The following is a 19,499-nucleotide window of genomic DNA, read 5'->3' as shown; positions in this document are numbered from 1 at the left end:
AGCAGCCCGGGCCCGCCCGGCTCCGCTGTCCGGGCCCTTGCCGCCGCTCCCGCGTGGCCCTCACCCTCCGGCAGGGTGTGACTGTGCAGCACAGGCTGTGTCAGGATGACTGCATCAGGCCCGTGAGGCGCTTTCCCGTCAAAGACTTGCCCTGGAAGGTCAAATAAATAACATATTACTAGACTGAGAGGCTGGAAGTACAAGTACCGAGAAAATCATCAAAATCCCAACAAGGTGCTTAAAAAAAAAATCCAAAATGCTTGGTTGGAACCATTCATGTGACTAGCGTGGGATCTTTTTCACAAAATACACATCCTATTAAAAGTGAAAAGAGCCACAATAGAGTGTAATATGGTAATCATTGCAAAAGCCACTGATAATGAGCCAGCCAGTGTGGTTTGTGAGATGGACAGCCCCAGCTCCAGAGGACTTACCACACTGCGGGTGAACTTCTCCAAGGAGGTGCGGCGGCCCTGTTCAGGGTCTGCTGGCTGCTGTTTTGGGAGGGGGTGGAAGCAGGGTGAGTGTTTGGGTCAGGTACGGGTGTTGTGGGGGGGGGGGGGGGTGAAGTCGTTAGTGAGGGAAAAAGGGGCCAAGCGTTGCAAAGAATGAGGGCCGAGGGCAATGTGGGATTTTTTTTCTTTTAGGACATTGAGTGGGAGCAGTGACCGGCCAGCAGAAGGAGCGGTGTCCACACGGGAGGGGAGAACGGCGAGCATGAACAGAGGCAGCTGTGATTGGCTGAAAAGCTCCATATTACACAATAACCGTGAAATGACAGCTAATTGTTTCCCTGTGCACGTCCTAAAGTGACACAGAGAGCAAAGAAACAAAGCAAACCGAATCAGCGTCACGACACCGTGTCAAACACACAACCTCAGTCTCCTGCCTGCTGATGTTCTCTTGCCTGTCGTCCCTCTTGTTTTCAGCTGTTTTCCCCGTGTGGAGCACATATGCTGGAATGTCTTTCGAGACTGCTCCCCAGACATTTGACATAATTTAGCAGTTTCCTTGCACCTGCATCTTGGGCACAGTTGTTCTGCCTTTTCCGGTCTCTGGAAGTAGCTTCATGAATGCCATGCCTTGTTAAGAACCGCCAAATGACCAGAAGACGGCCCACATATGTCGCATTAAAGTGTGATCAGATTGCCTTCGGTACAAGTCCTTTATTTTATTTTCCCGTGTGTATATCAAAATAAACTCGCTAGTGGTAGAACAACATATTCAGGTGTTTCACTGAAGTAAAAGTATCAATACTACAGTGTAGAAATAACCTGTTACAAGTCAAATGTATGCATTTAAAATATGAAGTAGAATATTAAGTAGAAATGCAATCATGCAGAACCCCTCATTTCATAATAATATATATTGAGTGAAGCATTCATGGGAAAGCATCTCTAATGTTGCAGCTGGTAAAGTTTGGTCAAAGTGTACCCACATTATTTAGGATAATCTCTAATGATAAACCATTATTTAGTTGATTACCTTTGCATTGAAAATGCGGAAGGTTATGTTTTGATCGCCGTGTATTTATTAATTAATTTATTTGTATGCGTGTTATTCGCAAAACAAAAAAAGTTTTAAACCGAATCGCATGAAATTTGGTGGGATTGGTTATTATCCGGGGACCATTTGATTAGATTTTGGGAGCAATCGAGTCAAAGGTCAAGGTCATAGAAAGGTCAACATATTTTTACCATAGCGTGGTCAATTTGTATCCAAATGGCATGAAACTAATGCCAAAATGTTCATAATTCAATGCCCAATCTTGTGATATGCGAAGGTATGCACTCTACCGAGTGCCCGTTCTAGTTGTATGTTGTATTACTAATCTGAATACGCAAAGTAACTCAAGCTGTCAAATAAATGTCCTGGAGTGAAATACAATACATGCCTCTACTTTATATCCCATGTGGATATACGATGTACTTCTCCATCAATTTAAAGTACAAATACCTCAAAATTCTAGGACAGTACTTAGTTGTACTTACTCACATGGGGGCCGTTTTTCGACGCAACGACCAGCGCAATAAATACACTTTAAATTGAATTCAACATTTAGGCAGTGCTTCTATATCATTAAATGTATATCAATGATACTTTATACTTCACCGTGATTGGCTGTTTTAGAGCAGCAGCGACAGGCTGAGAGAGTATTTAATAATCACTCTGATGTATATATACAGGACTGTCTCAGAAAATTAGAATATTGTGATGAAGTTCTTTATTTTCTGTAATGCAATTAAATAAACAAAAATGTCATGCATTCTGGATTCATTACAAATCAACTGAAATATTGCAAGCCTTTTATTCTGATTTATTGCTGATTATGGCTTACAGCTTAAGAAAACTCAAATATCCTATCTCTAAATATTAGAATATCATGAAAAAGTATACTAGTAGGGTATTAAACAAATCACTTGAATTGTCTAATTAACTCGAAACACCTGCAAGGGTTTCCTGAGCCTTGACAAACACTCAGCTGTTATAAATCTTTTTTTTACTTGGTCTGAGGAAATATTAAAATTTTATGAGATAGGATTTTAGAGTTTTCTTAAGCTGTAAGCCATAATCAGCAATATTAAAAGAATAAAAGGCTTGCAATATTTCAGTTGATTTGTAATGAATCCAGAATGCATGACATTTTTGTTTTTTTAATTGCATTACAGAAAATAAAGAACTTTATCACAATATTCTAATTTTCTGAGACAGTCCTGTATATATATATATGTGAACCTGACATGATTTTGAATCATTACAAAGAATCAGAACAAGAAGATAAATGCAATAAGAGGGAGCCATGGGGGTCATCGAGTGCAGCTCACCTTCTTCCTGGCTAACAGGAGGTCTTGGTAGATGTTGGATCGCAAAAAGCGTGCATAGCTGTCACTTTTCATGAGCTTGTATATGTGCTCCTGCAATAGAAAGAACAAGTGATGAGTGTGTGCAGACAGACGGCAGGTTAAAGGGGAAACGAAGACAACAAAGGAGGGCCAGACGATGGTCATGCGACGCATGCGTGTGTGACTCAGAGTTGGTGATGCAGACCGAGTGACACAGCTGAGTAATATCCTGCCAGTAAGCGGCGCTCCACGCCACACATCGCCAACCCCCTTTGAACCACAGGAGTCCATGGTGAACCAACCCAACAACCTCGTCATGGCTCATTACTCGCCTCATTAGGCTCTGGCACCAACACACTCAAGTCATTCTCTCTCGTTCTGCTCCTCCTTGCCCTCTCATTCATTTACTTCTGTAACACGAGTGGGGTGGAAGGGTTCAGTGTTTCCCTGGGCAGGTGGATGGGAGAGGAAACCCATAGCTGTGGTGTGTGTATGTGTGTGTGTGTGTGTGTGTGTTCTTAACAGGGATGTAGTGCTGGAAAACCCATTTTTAATGAGAAAAAAGAGCTTATATGAAAATATATATCTTAAATATGTTGTTTTTGTGCAGGCTACAGTTTCAGCATCCTTTATGAAGCACAACATCCCTTTTTAAGCATTGGCTGTAACAATGTCTACAGGCTTAGGTGTGTTGGCAGTCTGTGTGTCTGGTGTTAATTCAGACTTGTGTTCGTGTGTCCATTTGTGTTCGTCTGACCATGTGTAGTTATGTGAATTCATCCATGAGGAAGACGCAACACTGTCCACCTGGGCGTCCTCGTAGCTGTATCTGCCCGGGTCTTTGAGGTTCTGGCTGGTGCGCTCGAAGCTGTGAGAGTCCAGGTTGATGGAGCTCGGCGCGCCCTCGGCTAGAAACTCCTGCCAGATCTCCTGCGCCCTGGAGGACACTTCCTGGAGCGGCCGCCGCTTCAGATCCTGCACCGCTAACCAGAACCTACAACGACATCGCATCTAATCACAATCCAACAACGTCCCTGAAATATGAGATTGTGTATTAAAGAAACGACCGTTCAGCTGCCTGTCTTGTTAAATTAAATCTGCTGACGATGCCATTTATTACGATTACTGAATTCATTTGATTATTTCCATTATATACGGTTTACATAATATGCACCATTAAAATCTTCACTTGCATAACATTTGTGTTTGCATATATATATATATACTGTATATATATATCTATATAAATATGTATATAACATAGTATAATATTATATACTAATATATGATGTATTATATAGTACATTTCATATACTGTAGGGTAAACATTTGAACATATTTCACTTTCCATAATTTATAAGGTTTTATTTCTAAAATTAAAGTAACAGTAAAATGTAATGAAGCAAAAGTACAAAGTAACATGACAAATAAATACTCAAGTAGAGTAAATACAAAACAAAACTATGATACTTGATTGAATGTAGTACACTGTGTAATAACACATGTGTTTCTGAAAAGAATAAAGGGGAAAGATGCCCAAAATCTAATTAGATCACCACATTTCTCGTATTGTTTAGTTATTGTATTGCATCATTATTGACAGGTTTCACAGAGAAGTAATCATGTTATTCATTGTTAATATAACAATAATGATCATATCCACCGTAAGAAAGGCCCGAGGTACTTTCATTCTCACCTCAGGTTCTCTGAGCTGAACTCGGACTCCAGGAACTTCAGGAACTGGTCTCGTCCCGCCGGATCTTTCAGAGCCTCATCCAGAGAGAATCCCCATTTCTTTACACGCTGCTGGCTGGGGTCACGACTGCTCGGAGAAAACAGATTTGAAAGCATCATCAGCCTCCGGTGAACTCTCAGCTTGCATCATAACATGCCCCCCCCCCCCCCCTCTCATCCTCACCTTGCCTCCAAGTCCCAGAAGGATGCGTCATCACTGATCCAGGGGTTGGAAGGCTCTGTGGCCGACACAAAGGGGTCATATTCTATGAACTGCTCCGTGTAGCTCATCAGGCTGTCCGCCACTTTGGAAACCTTCATGCAGTGTCTGTCCAGCTGGATTTTCAGGAAGGTAATCTGACAGAGGATTGAGGAAGAGTAATGAGGAAGCTAAATAAGGTAACAGCTCATCAGTCTGCGTCGCTGACTGTCGTTCTGATGGATGGGGGAGGCCGACTGGCGGTAATGACCTGTGGAGGAGACTTACCTCCTTCTGAACGTCCTCCCTGGTCGTCTTCCTGGCCGGCTGGGAGCTGATGTGGACGGGACTCGGATGGCTCTGGCCATCGTCCGGGACCCCGTAGACCGACTGAAGAAGACGAGAGACATGTTTCGTATTGATGCTTTTGTTGTTGTTTTGGCAAACCGTGTCAGATCCGGCCATCAGGGACTCGGGAGGGCAGTTTAAAGAATGTCAGGTAACAGTTGTGGAACCAGTTGCATCATCAAGGCCTCAGTTTTGAGTTTGGGAATTTAGGGGCTGAAGATGAGTTTATGATTTACATTTACACACAGATCATACATATGATGGGTTTGAATAATCCGTTGAGTCTTTAGATCTATTGCTTTTACACACAAATATGTATGTATTTGTAAAAGTACTTTATTAATCATTTTCAGGGACATTTTTTATTATTATTTCTATTTATTCTGTAAATAATACTATGTTTCATGCATATTATAAAAATGTGATTTTTGGAAATATTTTAAAATTATCTTTCTACAAAAATCTTCCGTTTAATTACAAAATGACGAACATCTAAATATATTTTTGATGTGCTTTGTAATAAATATATTTGTATAAGATATTTTTGGGGGATTTTGTAAGAGGAAAAAAATTCGACAAAAAAGTTTTATATTTATACATTTAATTAAACAAAAATATAGATAAAGATTCTTCAGATTCTATTTCTCATATGATTCATTGAGTGATACATTTCTTTTTTTAAGTAAACGCTGCTGAACCTCAGCACCTAAAGAATTCTGATGTATAGGAACGGTTTGTTAAAAAACAGTGTAATAATAATTAGATAATAATTATATTTTGGATGTCATCTTTCCCCCTGCTCACCTTTTTTACCCTGTGTGGGTTCCTCTCCCTCCGGCACTTGCGGATGTCCATCTCGGTGGTGTTGACGCAGCCCGGCTGTGGAAGGAGACGGAGCATGTTCCAAGGTCAGATAACGGTGGATCTCCAGCATGCATTGTCTGCACCTGTCCTCCTTACACAATAGAATTATGTTTCTCTATTCATCAAAGCCACGCTTGCTTGTATGCAAAGTGCCTGGCATAAGATAGGATTCTGCTGCCCACAACGAAGCAAAAGGATCTTACTGAACAGTGTTGAGCTGCATTTGTTTTTTTTCAGGCCTAAAATGCAAACATACTCTACATAACAGAGCAGCTCTTCTTTTCTTTCTTGTTTCACAGCATCTGACCTCCATTTCCTTTCCTGTCTTTTTGACAACTTACCACTGGCCGGTGGACGTCCCAGAAGGCCCTCTCCTGGCTGTCCAGGATCTTTCTATCTGCCTTGTCCTTCTTCCTGTCAATCCTGGTAAGAAAGGAGTCACTTATATACACAACACATATCTGAAGTATCAGGTCAAACATAATGACTCAGGGCCTGTAATTTAGTCACACACTCTCACAAACACCCACACACAGCTAGATAGACACATGTTTTACCACTTGCAGGGCCCACTAGGGAGCCGAACGCTCGTGTCATTTTGTTTGCTCGCCACACAAAGGGACTCCAGGATTTGAACACTTATTGCTTTCCATATCACCCCCACTTGTAGAAAACGGCGGTCAATAAACAATAACGACAAGAGAAGAAGGCGCTTTCCTTCCAGAAAGGATTCAAGTGACATGGATGCTGTACTTACACATGCAAACCACCAGGTGGGAGTATTGCTAAGAGATAGAAGTCAAGGGGAACTGTTCGTTTAACTCCAGAGGGGGACGCCTGATGTATTTTATGCATGATGTAACCCTGCAGTCAAAGCAAGGCATGAAAACAGAGCAACTAACACTGCAAACTGAAGCATGTTCTCTTGCTAGGGGAAATACAACTGGCATTATGCATGCAGCAAAAGGTTAGGATGAATGTTTCAACAGGATCAACATCTCTCTATTCTGCTGTAAGTGTGTCACGTAAGCACGGCAACATGTTCTGACTCACACACACAAACAGACACAAACACACACACACACACACACACACACATCTACTTACTTGACTTGAGCCTCAGCTTGCATGAAGATAAATTCCCACTTCCGGGCGAAAGCCCTCTGCAGCCGGGCAAGGTTTTCCTGGGGGAGCCAATCAGACGCGGCGTTAGGGGGGCAGGATATTTGAATTCAAGGCCTTCAATTGATTACGTATATCATTTATCATGAAGGCCACAGCTGCCATAACTTAACTGAGATGAGGCGACCGCTCACGAAGGTGTACCTGAACAAGTTACTGAGCTGCTGATGCCACAAGGTATTTGGCGTTTCAGGCATAATCTATGGACTTCTTTGGTAAACACAATCACTAATTTAGTGCGAACTTTGGGAAATATGTTATTTAATCCTGAAAGTTCCAAGAAGTTGGTCTGTTAAATATGAAGGACTGAAGGATCCTTCCTTCCTTCCTTCCTTCCTTCCTACTGAAGTCAGTCAGTCAGTGGAGCATAGAATGAAGCAATAAAGGATTCAAATAACTATATAACTGTTACTAAAGTTCAGGAGTATCGCTGCAGGCTAGTCTCATCTCTTATAACACCACTCAAACATACAGTACATCACATTCTGAGGACCAACTAGAAAGCATGACAACAGCGAGAGCAATGAGGCCTGGATGCAAAATACTGACCTGAAAAGGAGTGAACGTAAGTCTACTGGACCATAGCTGCAGAGTAACTCAGATTACGGAGGAGCAGCGCTTTGCTCCCGTCTAACAGATCAGCCCTCCAGTAATGCCCCTTTTGAGACTGTATTGATCTGCTGATGCAAAGCAGGCCTAGAAATATGTATAGTTGTATATGACTGCATTGTAGACTGCTAAATGGTGCTCCTGAAAAAAAGAAGCGTTTTGACAGATTTGTATTTAAGTCTGTAATTTGATAATGGGTTTCTGTTGGGGTGAATGTATTTTGTCATTTTAAAGCCCCAGAGGACACTGTTAAAGCTCTTTTGTTTCTCATCCATGTGAAAGAAACAGGGGATTCAGAGTGCCATCATATTATGGTCTGTGCACAATGATAGCACTGGACTGAGAGCATCCCGGCCATCGCAAAACAAAAACAGTGTACTTACAGCCTCATAGTCAGCTAGCTCAAGCCTGGCCTTATTCTGCATGGTGCGCTTGCACAGGTAAATGGCTGGAGGAGGCGGAAAAGGAGAAAGAGAGAGACATGAAGAGGGTGATACAGGTAGTCAAATGGGTTGTCTCTTTTTTTTACCTGTGTGAACCAAAGCAATGAATGTTTTGCTGGAGCAGGCGGACGGCGTGTTGTTTTCTACAAATACCAAGCCTCAAGTAAATGCCATGCAGCGAGCCGGAGATGCGGCTGCATCAGGAACCGTCCCTTTATTTAGTTTGGCTAATCTTATCCCACAGGATGCTCTGTAGTGGGCGCTCCTCAGGGCCAGATGCATTACTGGGAATGGGCCATGTGGATTAATCCTCAACAGTGTCAACAACAGCTCTACAGTGTGAGTTGTGTACGAGAGAGAGAACTGAAGGCATTCATCAGCAAGATCCGACTGGTTTGGAGAGAGAGACTGTGACTCACCATAGTCTGTGTTCTCCGGCTCCCAACAGTTCGAAGGCCAGAAGTACGGAGACTGACGAGAACAGAAGGGATGAAACAGAAACAGAGTATGTTTATTTACGCTAATTATCAGAATTACATTATTTTCTTGCCATACGTGTCTAGAAAAACAATATTATTCTCTAATATGAATGTTGGAATCTCATTTCCTTGCCACCCACGCTCCCTCTGCACTTCCACACAAAGTCAAAAGACAGCTGATTGCTTTGCGATGATCCTTGATGTCCGCGTGCTGCACATGACTAACTGGGGAGCGATGCTATCTATATTCCCTATTCATATTTAATTCTCTATTGCAACTGATATTACACATTCAAAGTTCATTCCCAAGCCCATTAATAATGAATCGCTCACATCTATCATGCATTCTTAATAACAGGGCAGAATTAGAAGTTGGCGGTACTCAACCACATATTTCATTCTATTATTACTCATCACGTTAATTAGCATAAGGGCAATTGGCTGACACTAATGAACGTGCTTGTTTGAGTGCAATGAACAAAAAGGTTAACACGCATGCTCTCATTAGCCTTATGAACATCATCGAGGAGAAAGTGAGTATAAGACGCCACTGCGTGCACAAAAACAGCTCATTTGTGACAAACAGAAGACAGTCGTCATAAAATATGGAGTTTCTTCCAGAATAGTATCTATTTATAGACGAGCATATCAAAACAGCGCAGCGATGGAGCCTGGCCAGTGCATTTCAAATGCACCGTGAACTCTTCTTCCACATGTTCTGATGACGTGGGCCTGTTGCATCACGACGACGACATCAGAGGGAATATTTTTAGCTCTCGCTGAATGAGCAAGTGTGACACACGCTGCCCTCCCTGCGCAGGCATAACAATGTCTTTGAATCTCGAGCGATGGAGGCGAAGATAAATGCATTCAGAGGTAAATTGAGGGGGTGGAGCAGGGGTGAAAGCTGGAGAGACGGGGCCCCGTTTCCTATCGGGGAGTTGCTCTGTGCAGCTGGCCAGGATTAAGACGCTGACGGCCCAGTCACAGCTCTGAGTCATCGTGGAGCCCGCTAGCCAACAGAGGAGCCTAGAGGGGAAACACACAACTATTCTAACCAGCCGTTCTGCGGCCCACCTCCTGCTCTGACGCAGCGTCCAGCAGGGATATACAGTATCGACCTTGGTGGGGTGAGTAATAGGCTTAGCAAGGATTGATACACATATCCCACACATACCAGGGACACACACGGAGGAGCTTCTTGTACCTGAAAGCGATAAAGGGTTCCATCATCTTTAAGTGTCAGGACATGGTCAGAGATGGGGAAGACGTAGCCATGGGCAGCGACGAGACTCCCCAGGTGGATGGCTTCGGCTGTGGACAGGAGAGAAAGCCCACAGGGGGGGGGGGCATTTAAAATGACCATCCTCTTTAATTGAGCTCTATTGTTGCTTTCTCAGCAGGCTTACCTGGATCCTCAATCGAGAGGTTTTTGATCAGCCACTGAACAATGTCGGCACCTGGCATTCAGAGAAGGACTTGGGTTAGAAGTGGCGTCTCGGTGCTACATGAGCAACGGTGTTCGATAAAGGCTGCAAACACAAATGGGCTTTGAGGAAGTCTTTGGGATTCGTCTCCGTTCCAAGCTGTTGGAGGTGTCTGAACATAATGGGAACTGGTTTGCGCTCCCGTCTCTCTCTCGCCCCGGTCATTGTGCATGGGCCGAGGTTGCTGAAAAGATCGAGAGGCTGGCGGAGCTGGGGGAGCAAAGTGAAGCCGGGACTCGGAAATAACCTGTGGGAGAGCTGGAGTGACCTCGCCGTTAGCTATTTGCTTGTCTCACCCCGACATCTCACACACACACACAAGTAGGTAGGTAAGCATGCAGCCATATCCAGTAAACGTGAAGGTCCTCTCCATACAGGGTGACGCACACTAACCTGACACCACACTGGGGATCTTGGAGAGGAAGCTTTTGACAGTCCGGATGGCGACACCTCCGGCTTTCTCATCTTGTATTCTTGTAACAATGTCTTCAATCTGGGGAGGGGCCGGAGGGTGAATGCGTTAAAGAGTCGAACAAAAGAAGGTACATTAATCACGTTATATTTTCTATAACAGCCATTTAAAAAAAATGTTTTAACATTTTTATTTGGGGAATTAAATATTCAATGTAAATATATTATGTACTAGTTTCCAATCACAACAGTAGCTCTTTCAAATCTGAAATTGTATCCATCATTTACAATTTATCACTAAATAAAGTAGCTGAAAAGGTTGCGGAGGTCTGTGCTCTCCGAGTGCCCTTCTAGTTCTCCGTCGGTACGTTACTCCCTTTAACAGTAAACCTAGTCATGTGATCAGTTATGTAAATAGAAACATAGATTAGGACAACATTGAACTCAGACTTATCCATCTGTGACAAGGACTTCCGTCGAAAGCTTTGGCCAATTGAAAAAGGCCATCACAGCCATTCCCCAGAGGCAGAGATAAACATCACACCTCCGACAGCCACGGCTGCAAACACATCACACATCAGCCACCTGAAAGCCGTCTCTGCACAGCGCAGAGCACATACTGCACCTGCGCACGCACGCACACATACACACACACACACGCACGCACGCCAGAGTCTTAACCCTTGTGTTGCCTTAGGGTCATTTTGACCCGATTCAATGTTTCACCCTCCTGTTACCTTTATATTTACTAACATATTTTACCCTTTGGGTTCAATTTGACGCCAGCAATTAAAACCTCCAGAAAATTATTAGAATTAATATTGTTTTCCAAGTTTAAGTGTGAGGCACTTTATGTTTGTTTGTTGACTACCGAAAGAACACCGACATTAAACATTGAATGGGGTCAAATTAATCCAAAGGCGGGGGGAGGGTGTAATATTGATTCGGGTCAAAATGACCCTAAGGCAACACAAGGGTTAAACACACACGCAGAAACAGGTTATTTCTGAATAACAAGCCGTGTTGGTTTCAGTTGTTTACATAGCAGTCAGGTCAGGTGCTGTTTGGACGTGGAGCAGTCGGCGCTCTGTTGTAGAAATCCATCTCGATTTAAAAAGATCTTGATTTTGCACAATTGCAGCCACATGCAGTACAGTAGGCGGCTATTAAATTCGTTATTGCTCCCTAAGCAGCTGTCTCATATCCCAGTGTTTCCTGGGATGACTCTATGTACAGTTCATAGAGTTTCTTATCAACATTAATTTCATAAATATAATATTGTCCCCAGGCCACTTTTTGATATAATTTAATTCTGCAACATGTTCTAGCTTTAATACCAACAACAAAAGAAGAAGAATCTGTTGTAAAAGTGTCCAGTAAGGTAAAGAGAGAACAAGAAGAGGAGACGACAGCACATTTACTAAACCACCATCACAATCATAGGTAATCATCTTCACAGGCAAAGCATTAAATGGAAGATTCATACACCCGCTGCCATCAATAAATAAAAACAAAACACCCAGATGTATATGGATTTAATAACACATAATGCAGAGCGGAGAGGAGCGAGAGAGCTCCGCTTGGCAAGACAATTACCAATCGCTCACCATAAGCTTGAGAGAGTGTTTGGAATGAATTATTGAACGTCCACTATGGAGAATTACTGCCTCAACTCTTGTTGATAAATGGTTCTCAGTCTGGCAGGGAGAGAGGAGATGGAAAGCTGCATGCTGGTAGTTGAGGTCTGCTTTCGCCTTCATGTGTGCAGAAACCGTTTTACATGAGCACAATCAGGGGCACGGCAGATTAGCACCGATGCGTCACAATCTTCCCTTTGAAGACAAAACCTTCCAAGCAAATCAACGGGGGAAACGCTTTGAAATGGGCTCTGTTCGACCGAGGAATCCTCAAATCCCCTGAGACAAAGCAACAGGATTAGGTCCTTTTATGCTCATGTAATAATCATTTATTTTATATAGCGCTTCTCAAGGCACCCGAAGTCGCTTTACAGAGTCCAGTAGTCATACACACACACAGTCATCCCGGTGGTGGTAAGATACATCAGTCGCCACAGACTGACGGAAGCGTGGCAGCCAATCAGCGCCTACGGCCCCTCCGACCACCACCACCAACATTCACTCACATCCATACGAACCGGGGTGAGGCTGCGGTGCATGTCTTTATGATGGTGGGGGAAACCGGAGTACCTGGAGTAAACCCACGCAGACACGAGGAGAACATGCTCCACACAGAAAGGACCTGGAACGACCGGGACGACCGGGATTCGAACCCAGGGCCTTCTTGCTGTGAGGCGACAGTGCTAACCACTGAGCCACCGTGCTGCCCATAACGGACCTTCGACTGGGTGTATCGGCGCAGAAAGAAGAACTCGTTATCTCCCTATAGGACGACAGCGACAAGAAGTATTTGGCGCTGCTGCAGAAAGTGCCCGTGGTATCTCCTGGATGTACGAGCTAATGGTGTTTGCAGCTTGGTGTGGAGTGTTGTTGAGAGATGAAAAATGTTTGCTAGAATGCGATAACAGCACTTTGCCCTTCGCCAGCGAGCTCTATAAATGATTATCGGAAGAACACTTGTGTATCTTGCCACCACATGTTTGCATTTGCTGCACATTTGTACCAATGCATTGCTGTGTGTGTGTGTGTGTGTGTGTGTGTGTTGTTCATGTTATCTTTTATGGCTCTAAGGGCAGCACTAGCCTCCTCTATGGCACACGTAGGAGGGTAAAGGTGTCGGCTGATTGCGAGGCAGCAGCGAGAGGTGAATACCAACAACGGAAGCCACCGGTTAATGAAAAGCATTTACTCCACGTTGATGTCAGGGAAGGCCCGCCTGCTTTAACGTCTTAAACAAGAATATTACTTCCTGTTACATGGTTTTGTAACTGGGTTAACTTAATGACGTGAGATACAAACCGAAATGAGATGTGATATAAATAACCATCAAGAAAACGTTAAACTTAATGCTTCAACATTCACTTCTTCTACTAATTGAAACCACAGCATTTTTTGTCTACTTCTTCAAGTATGGCCAGAGACGGAGCTATTAAAAACTGTCCCCGTCTTTAGAAATGAGACAGCTGCTAAAAGATGTATCAGGCGGTAATGGCGCTATTAATGATTCAGCAATCATCGGTGGGGCTCCTGCTCACTTGTCCTCGTTGAAAGGGATTCGGCTCTGTGAGGAGAACGGCGTCCGTGTGATGGGCGAAGAGTTATGTGCGCCCGGAGATGAGTTATGACGCGTCAGCGAGAGCCGAACGAAGAGGCGTGGAAAAGTTTTCAAGTTAGCAAAGTCTTTCTCATTTGTGTTTGAAATGTACTCCGGAGCCGTTTAGTTTCTCAATATAACGGAAAAATCCGTCTCCATAAACCAAGACTAGAACATAACAACAACACAGCCACAGTTGCTTTCGGCATAATATTCCTGATATGACAGAAGGCATACTTCTGTTATTTAAATATGGTATGACAGTAATAGACATGTTAAGCAGTAATTCTAAATAAGTCCTGAGTACTACTGTGACATTCAAAATAATTTCCAGTGACTAAATCAACACGTAGTTCCTGCACTGTGATCCTCTTGGGCAGAATAAATATGAATGAATCTTAACGTAGCCTTCATTAATGTCGTTATTTCTCATCTGACCTCTGCACAGATATTTTACACATTCATATTTAAAGGACTGTTTTTAAAGGTAGTTCATTCTCACTTCCCAGAGGGTTGGAGCATTGGTCATGAGGGAGGCTGTTCACACACAGGTGTGTTCTTCACTGAGATGAAGACCTCCACACTGAGCTTCCTCTGATATAAAAAAAGAAGAAGACGATATGTCACGACGCTATTAGAGTGGACCCAAAAGCACGACTCAGACAGGAGTAACAAAGAATACTGTCTTTGGCTGGAAACAGGCTGGGTCAAAACCGGGAGATCAGTCGAAGAAGCAAACAAGTCCAAAAAGGGGCGGGGCAGAGAATCAGAGGTCAGGACAGGCAGGCAGGGTCAGAACAGGCAGGTCAGGAATATACTCTAATAACGCTGGAGAACTTGGCACGAAAACACAAGACAATCTGGCAGAGGACAAGTGGAAGTGAGGGAGCTAAATAGTGAGGGACTAATGAGGGGATGGGCTGCAGGTGAGAAGGGCGTGAGGACCAGGTGAAGGGAATGAGGGACTAACGAGGGAGTGATCAGAGGCAGGTGAGAAGGGCGTGAGGACCAGGTGAAGGGAATGAGGGACTAACGAGGGAGTGATCAGAGGCAGGTGAGGGGAGTTGGATTGACGAGATGGTGTGACAGGATGAAAACAACTATTACAAAAAGGAAGGCGTGGAGCTAAACTGTTACACTATAAGTACAAACATCTTAATGCATTTAAAAGACACCGAGTGGATAGTCAGTCAGGCTGGATGGAGCAGCTCTCACCTCTAACTTGGAGAAACAACAGAATATTCCTGTAATCATTATTATTGCTTTTAGGCCGGAAGCTGCTGCAGTACTTTGCTTTACAGTATTTCAGTTTCTACGGAGTTGCAGTGTCAACTAACCTGCACCCACATGGACCGTTCTGCACTGGCCTCACTCACGTGAACGGCTTTGCACACTTTTATATTCCTGCCTTGGATCAAAACATTAAATTCAACGCTTTTGTTTTTGTTTATTTGTGGATTGCTGACTGCTGCGTCGCACCAGCCACGGACTTTAAGGCTGTTCCTTCCCGGTGAGCTCTCTTGCTCATCGAGCAGGAGCATCCCGATGCATGCTCACACCCTGGGTGCGTTGTCCCACTGCCTTCTGCAGCTTTCAGAGGCTTGTGGGCTCCCAGGACACAACTCCCAGGACACCTCCAGCATACGTGGCTCTCTTGGCAGTAAGCCTGAAGCTTTCATCTTTGTGTGTAAATATTGTTCCGTTTAACTTCTGGCAGATTTTCTGAAATTTTTTTGCAAACGTATTCTTAGACATAAACTTGAAAGAGATTGTTTGATATCTCACCATATTAATTTCTATTAAAAAATGAGGATTTACAAAAGATGTCAGTTTTCCATGCATTACTATTTACAAAACACATATGCATCTCTTTTAATTATTCCTCCAGACAATCATTAGACGGCACACATTTGGCTAGATCTAGTTCTTTAGATCTTCAACAGACAACAAACATATTATTTGAAGTTGTTGAAGTCGTCATAGTCAATATGATCACGTTGAGTTGGCATCAAAATCATAATCTCAGATTCTCCTCATTCACGTTCAGCCCCTTTTACAAAAGGACAGACGTCTTTTTTCATGCTTATATTGTCTTCAGGGCACTTCACTCTGCATAATAGTTACCAATTACATTTGTATAATGTAATATGACTGCATATTGAATATACACTACCGTTCAAAAATTTGGGGTCATCCAGACAATTTCGTGTCTTCCATGAAAACTCACTTTTATTTATCAAATGAATTGAAAATTGAATAGAAAATATAGTCAAGACATTGACAAGGTTAGAAATAATGATTAATATTTGAAGTATTAATTTTGTTCTTCAAACTTCAAGCTCAAAGGAAGGCCAGTTGTATAGCTTATATCACCAGCACAACTGTTTTCAGCTGTGCTAACATAATTGCACAAGGGTTTTCTAATCAGATATTAGTCTTCTAAGGCGATTAGCAAACACAATGTACCATTAGAACACTGGAGTGATAGTTGATGGAAATGGGCCTCTATACACCTCTGGAGATATTTCATTAGAAACCAGACACTTCCACCTAGAATAGTCATTTCCCACATTAACAATGTATAGTGTGTATTTTTGATTAATGTTATCTTTATTGAAAAAACAGTGCTTTTCTTTGAAAAATAAAGACATTTCTAAGTGACTCCAAACTTTTGAACGGCAGTGTATGTATACATTACATATACACTGAACACATTCTGTCCTGGCCTATTAACTCGCCACATATGAAGTAACTTCTCTAAAGTACACAACCTGTCACAAAACAGCTTTCTGAGTGCCACTTTGACCTCTGCGCCATGCCGTGTGCATCATGAAGTGCGATCCAGCTGGTGTGTTTTGCCCTGGGGAACGAAGTGAGAATAAAGCCTGCTGGAGAGAGAACACCCCCTTCTTCCTTCTTCCCTCTCCCATCCCTCCACCCCACTGCCACCACCATCCGACTCTCTCAGCGTGCCAAGTCATGATGAGGAAGCTGCGAGAGCCTCTCAGCTGGATCTGTCTGACGCCGCAGACTGGAAAAGCCCTGCCGACCGAGCGCGATGGTCGGAAACTTATGCACGCAAAATGAATCACATAATCACACACAGACACGTACCCACCGTCATGTGCATAGCATGTGTGTTTGAACACATGGACAAAGACAAACAGTTGCTTCAAACGCTTTTTGGCAATTCTCATCATCAAGAATAAATAACCTGACACGCCGAATATTGCATCTCAGTGAGGCATCACTTGTGTTATGAAAGAGACAAATTAATCACTCATCCATCCCACCTCCAAATTGCCATCTCCACATGAATGCCCCGCAGGGAACGGCATTTCTCTTCTGCAATAAACAACTGTTTTCCCATAATGTCCCGCAGCTAAAAGAAACACAGTATTTTACACTCCAGTGAAGCCATTTTCCCGTCTGCCAATACCTTTCATGTGTAATCCCTGTAATCATTATAATAATAATAATAATAATCATTTATTTTATATAGCGCTTCTCTAGACACTCGATTATTGGTGGTGGATTATTAATGCACTAAAATGTATTGTTTAAACGTGGAGAAAAGGACTCCTATTTACCTAAATCTGGGCTCTCTGGGTTACGTCATTTCGGGAAAAGCCTGCTGAAGGTTAAATGTATGCTGGAGCACATCTTTGTGTTGTTCTCCTCCATGGCTTCTTTAGGATGTCCTCCAGGATGAGGGAACACATCGAGAGCATGAGGAACCAATCTGTCTGCGGTCAGTAAACTTGTAAACAAGCCATTGGAGCGATTATGACCTCGTGAACCAGCCCCCACATCCAAGTCACACCTCTCAGTCCCACTCTTTCCTTCGGTCAGGTGTCGCCCTGTGGGTTCATGTGTGATGTCATCGCACGCCAGGCCCAGAGGTACAGGACTGAACGAAGAGTCCAATTAGCTGCCGCTTGATTGCCCAACCAGCTGCACGCCCCTCAGGGAACCATGCTGACATCCGGAAGAGTCCAACTGCGCTGCTGCGCTTCCCTCTGAACCAGCCACGCCAACGTGTCGGCACGGGGAGTGTTGATGAGGACGGCGCTCTCCTGTTGGGGCCAGTTGAGGAGCCCTTCTGGTAACTGATGTGGGTGCGAGGTGGAGATTTTGGGGATGGGATGGGTCGGGGGGACGGGGACGTGCCAGCTGATTCTCCATCTCCATGGCAACACAGTGGTGTGAAGAGCCAAGCAATTACAAGTTTGTCAAGTTTGGTTCCGGCATGGGCAGGAAGCCCGTTTGAGTAAATAACAATTACAGGTTGTGCTCTTGGGATGGGAGGGATGCTCTTGTTGTCAGGGCTTTCTGACTCTCTGTCTTTTTCTGTTTTCAAAAGAGGATTTAATAAGCTCTCTTCATGCTCCCCCAAATCAAAGGGAGATACTTAAAATCAAAGCTTTTGGATTTGGCATAATTCTTGCAATGAAAATACAAAGTGAAACTGCTCTGCTCAGACTCAAGAGAGTCCACGCTTACCCGCAGACCGCAGTGACTCATCCGGTCACCTTTCTGTTGATGAGACTCAAGGAGGACAGAAAAAGATCATCTCTGCTCTTGTAACCGCCTGTTGTTAGATACTCCACGGGTTGCTAAGGGCTTGAGTGCAGAGACAACAGGAGTCGGCTGCTTCTGGAACAGATAGTCCACTCTGCAGCGAAGTGGTCTGTGCAGATACAGAGGCGACGTTTAAAAGAGACATCGTCTGAAATGAAAGGGCATCAGCAGCCACATGTTCAACCGGCTGCTTTTATTGGCCGGTTTTGCTCTGCTGTGTATTATTCATCTGCTTTTATTGCATGGCGAAAATAAACCAGAGCTGCAACAAGCCAGAAAAGGTCATTTGCTCCGGGGGGAGAGAGAGAGAGAGAGAATCACATCACCTGCAGTTCACTCCTCTGCTAGGTTTACCTCAGAGATCGTTTATGAACAGCAATTTACATGCAGGGAAGGTACTTTCACTGCCAACACCTTTCACACCATCTGCATTTTAAGTGCCTGTGGGACTGTAAAGGTCTGGTTCCTAATAAGGTTCAGTATCCTTACAGCCACTAGTCTGTAATTAGGGAAGAAAAGGAAAGGAAGGCTATTGGCATGCAGAGTTACGAAAAACAACAGACAGGGAGAGGTGAAATGCGGCAGCTCGGTGAGGAGAAAGTGTACGGATCGTTTGAGGGAAAGAGCATTCGCTGCGATCTCACTGGTTGTCAGTTTCAAAGAAGTTATTTCCAGGGAAGGATCTCTATCATTTATCAGCTTTTTTCTCTCAGTAATGGGAGAAATATAAGCCTCGCCTCTCAGTCACAGCGTGAAGAATGTGATGAAAGACGACAGGGGTACAAGCTGCTAAAATGTAAAAGTTGAAATAGACAATGGTGTGACAGTGTCGGGTGAGTGGCGATGGATAACATGCTATTCTGAGGATGTGGGTGAGGATGCTCACCGCTTAGAGCCCCTATGGAGGGCCTCAGATGGGGTACCAGTATGTCCACTGCTGCCAGTTTAGGAGCTCAGTGGCTCATGGAAGCTGCTCTTACACAAACGTGATGCTGACATTGGGTTCGGTTTGAATATTTTCAACGTTCTTGATCGATATACAGCATCTTCATTCTGGCTTCTGATCTGGGACATCACAGCAGGTAATG

At 43.8% G+C, this 19,499-nt stretch overlaps 2 protein-coding genes across 10 annotated transcripts in view; one reads left to right on the top strand and one right to left on the bottom strand.

The window, feature by feature from the left end:
* LOC130201378 (regulator of G-protein signaling 6-like) overlaps positions 1 to 19,499 on the bottom strand; it is a 43,472-nt gene continuing 23,973 nt past the window's right edge. The window contains exons 1-18 of one of the 9 annotated variants that reach the window (XM_056426363.1): positions 12,755 to 13,581; positions 12,207 to 12,353; positions 10,582 to 10,681; positions 10,111 to 10,161; positions 9,909 to 10,015; positions 8,642 to 8,693; positions 8,309 to 8,365; positions 8,163 to 8,227; positions 7,096 to 7,172; positions 6,330 to 6,411; positions 5,929 to 6,003; positions 5,065 to 5,166; positions 4,762 to 4,934; positions 4,540 to 4,665; positions 3,651 to 3,837; positions 2,826 to 2,915; positions 435 to 494; positions 1 to 151 (exon numbers count right to left, since the gene is read on the bottom strand). In XM_056426363.1, coding sequence (XP_056282338.1) covers positions 101 to 151; positions 435 to 494; positions 2,826 to 2,915; positions 3,651 to 3,837; positions 4,540 to 4,665; positions 4,762 to 4,934; positions 5,065 to 5,166; positions 5,929 to 6,003; positions 6,330 to 6,411; positions 7,096 to 7,172; positions 8,163 to 8,227; positions 8,309 to 8,365; positions 8,642 to 8,693; positions 9,909 to 10,015; positions 10,111 to 10,161; positions 10,582 to 10,681; positions 12,207 to 12,353; positions 12,755 to 12,775 — 1,623 coding nt within the window. In that variant the 5' untranslated portion in view covers positions 12,776 to 13,581 and the 3' untranslated portion in view covers positions 1 to 100. Of the gene's footprint in view, positions 152 to 434; positions 495 to 2,825; positions 2,916 to 3,600; positions 3,838 to 4,539; positions 4,666 to 4,761; positions 4,935 to 5,064; positions 5,167 to 5,928; positions 6,004 to 6,329; positions 6,412 to 7,095; positions 7,173 to 8,162; positions 8,228 to 8,308; positions 8,366 to 8,641; positions 8,694 to 9,908; positions 10,016 to 10,110; positions 10,447 to 10,581; positions 10,682 to 12,206; positions 12,354 to 12,754; positions 13,647 to 19,499 lie in introns of those variants that run through there. The other 8 variants (XM_056426365.1, XM_056426364.1, XM_056426366.1 and 5 more) reach the window with 8 other exon arrangements.
* Positions 8,706 to 19,499, top strand: part of LOC130201381 (hepatic sodium/bile acid cotransporter-like) — a 106,619-nt gene continuing 95,825 nt past the window's right edge. Inside the window, exon 1 of the mRNA XM_056426376.1 lies at positions 8,706 to 9,831. The gene's annotated coding sequence lies outside the window, so the exon portion shown is untranslated. The remainder of the gene's footprint in view (positions 9,832 to 19,499) is intronic.

Source organism: Pseudoliparis swirei, chromosome 11 (genome assembly GCF_029220125.1).
Source record: "Pseudoliparis swirei isolate HS2019 ecotype Mariana Trench chromosome 11, NWPU_hadal_v1, whole genome shotgun sequence".
Classification (NCBI taxonomy): Eukaryota; Metazoa; Chordata; class Actinopteri; order Perciformes; family Liparidae; genus Pseudoliparis; species Pseudoliparis swirei.
Note: the sequence above shows the minus strand (reverse complement) of the source record. Positions and strands in the feature narration are given on the sequence as shown.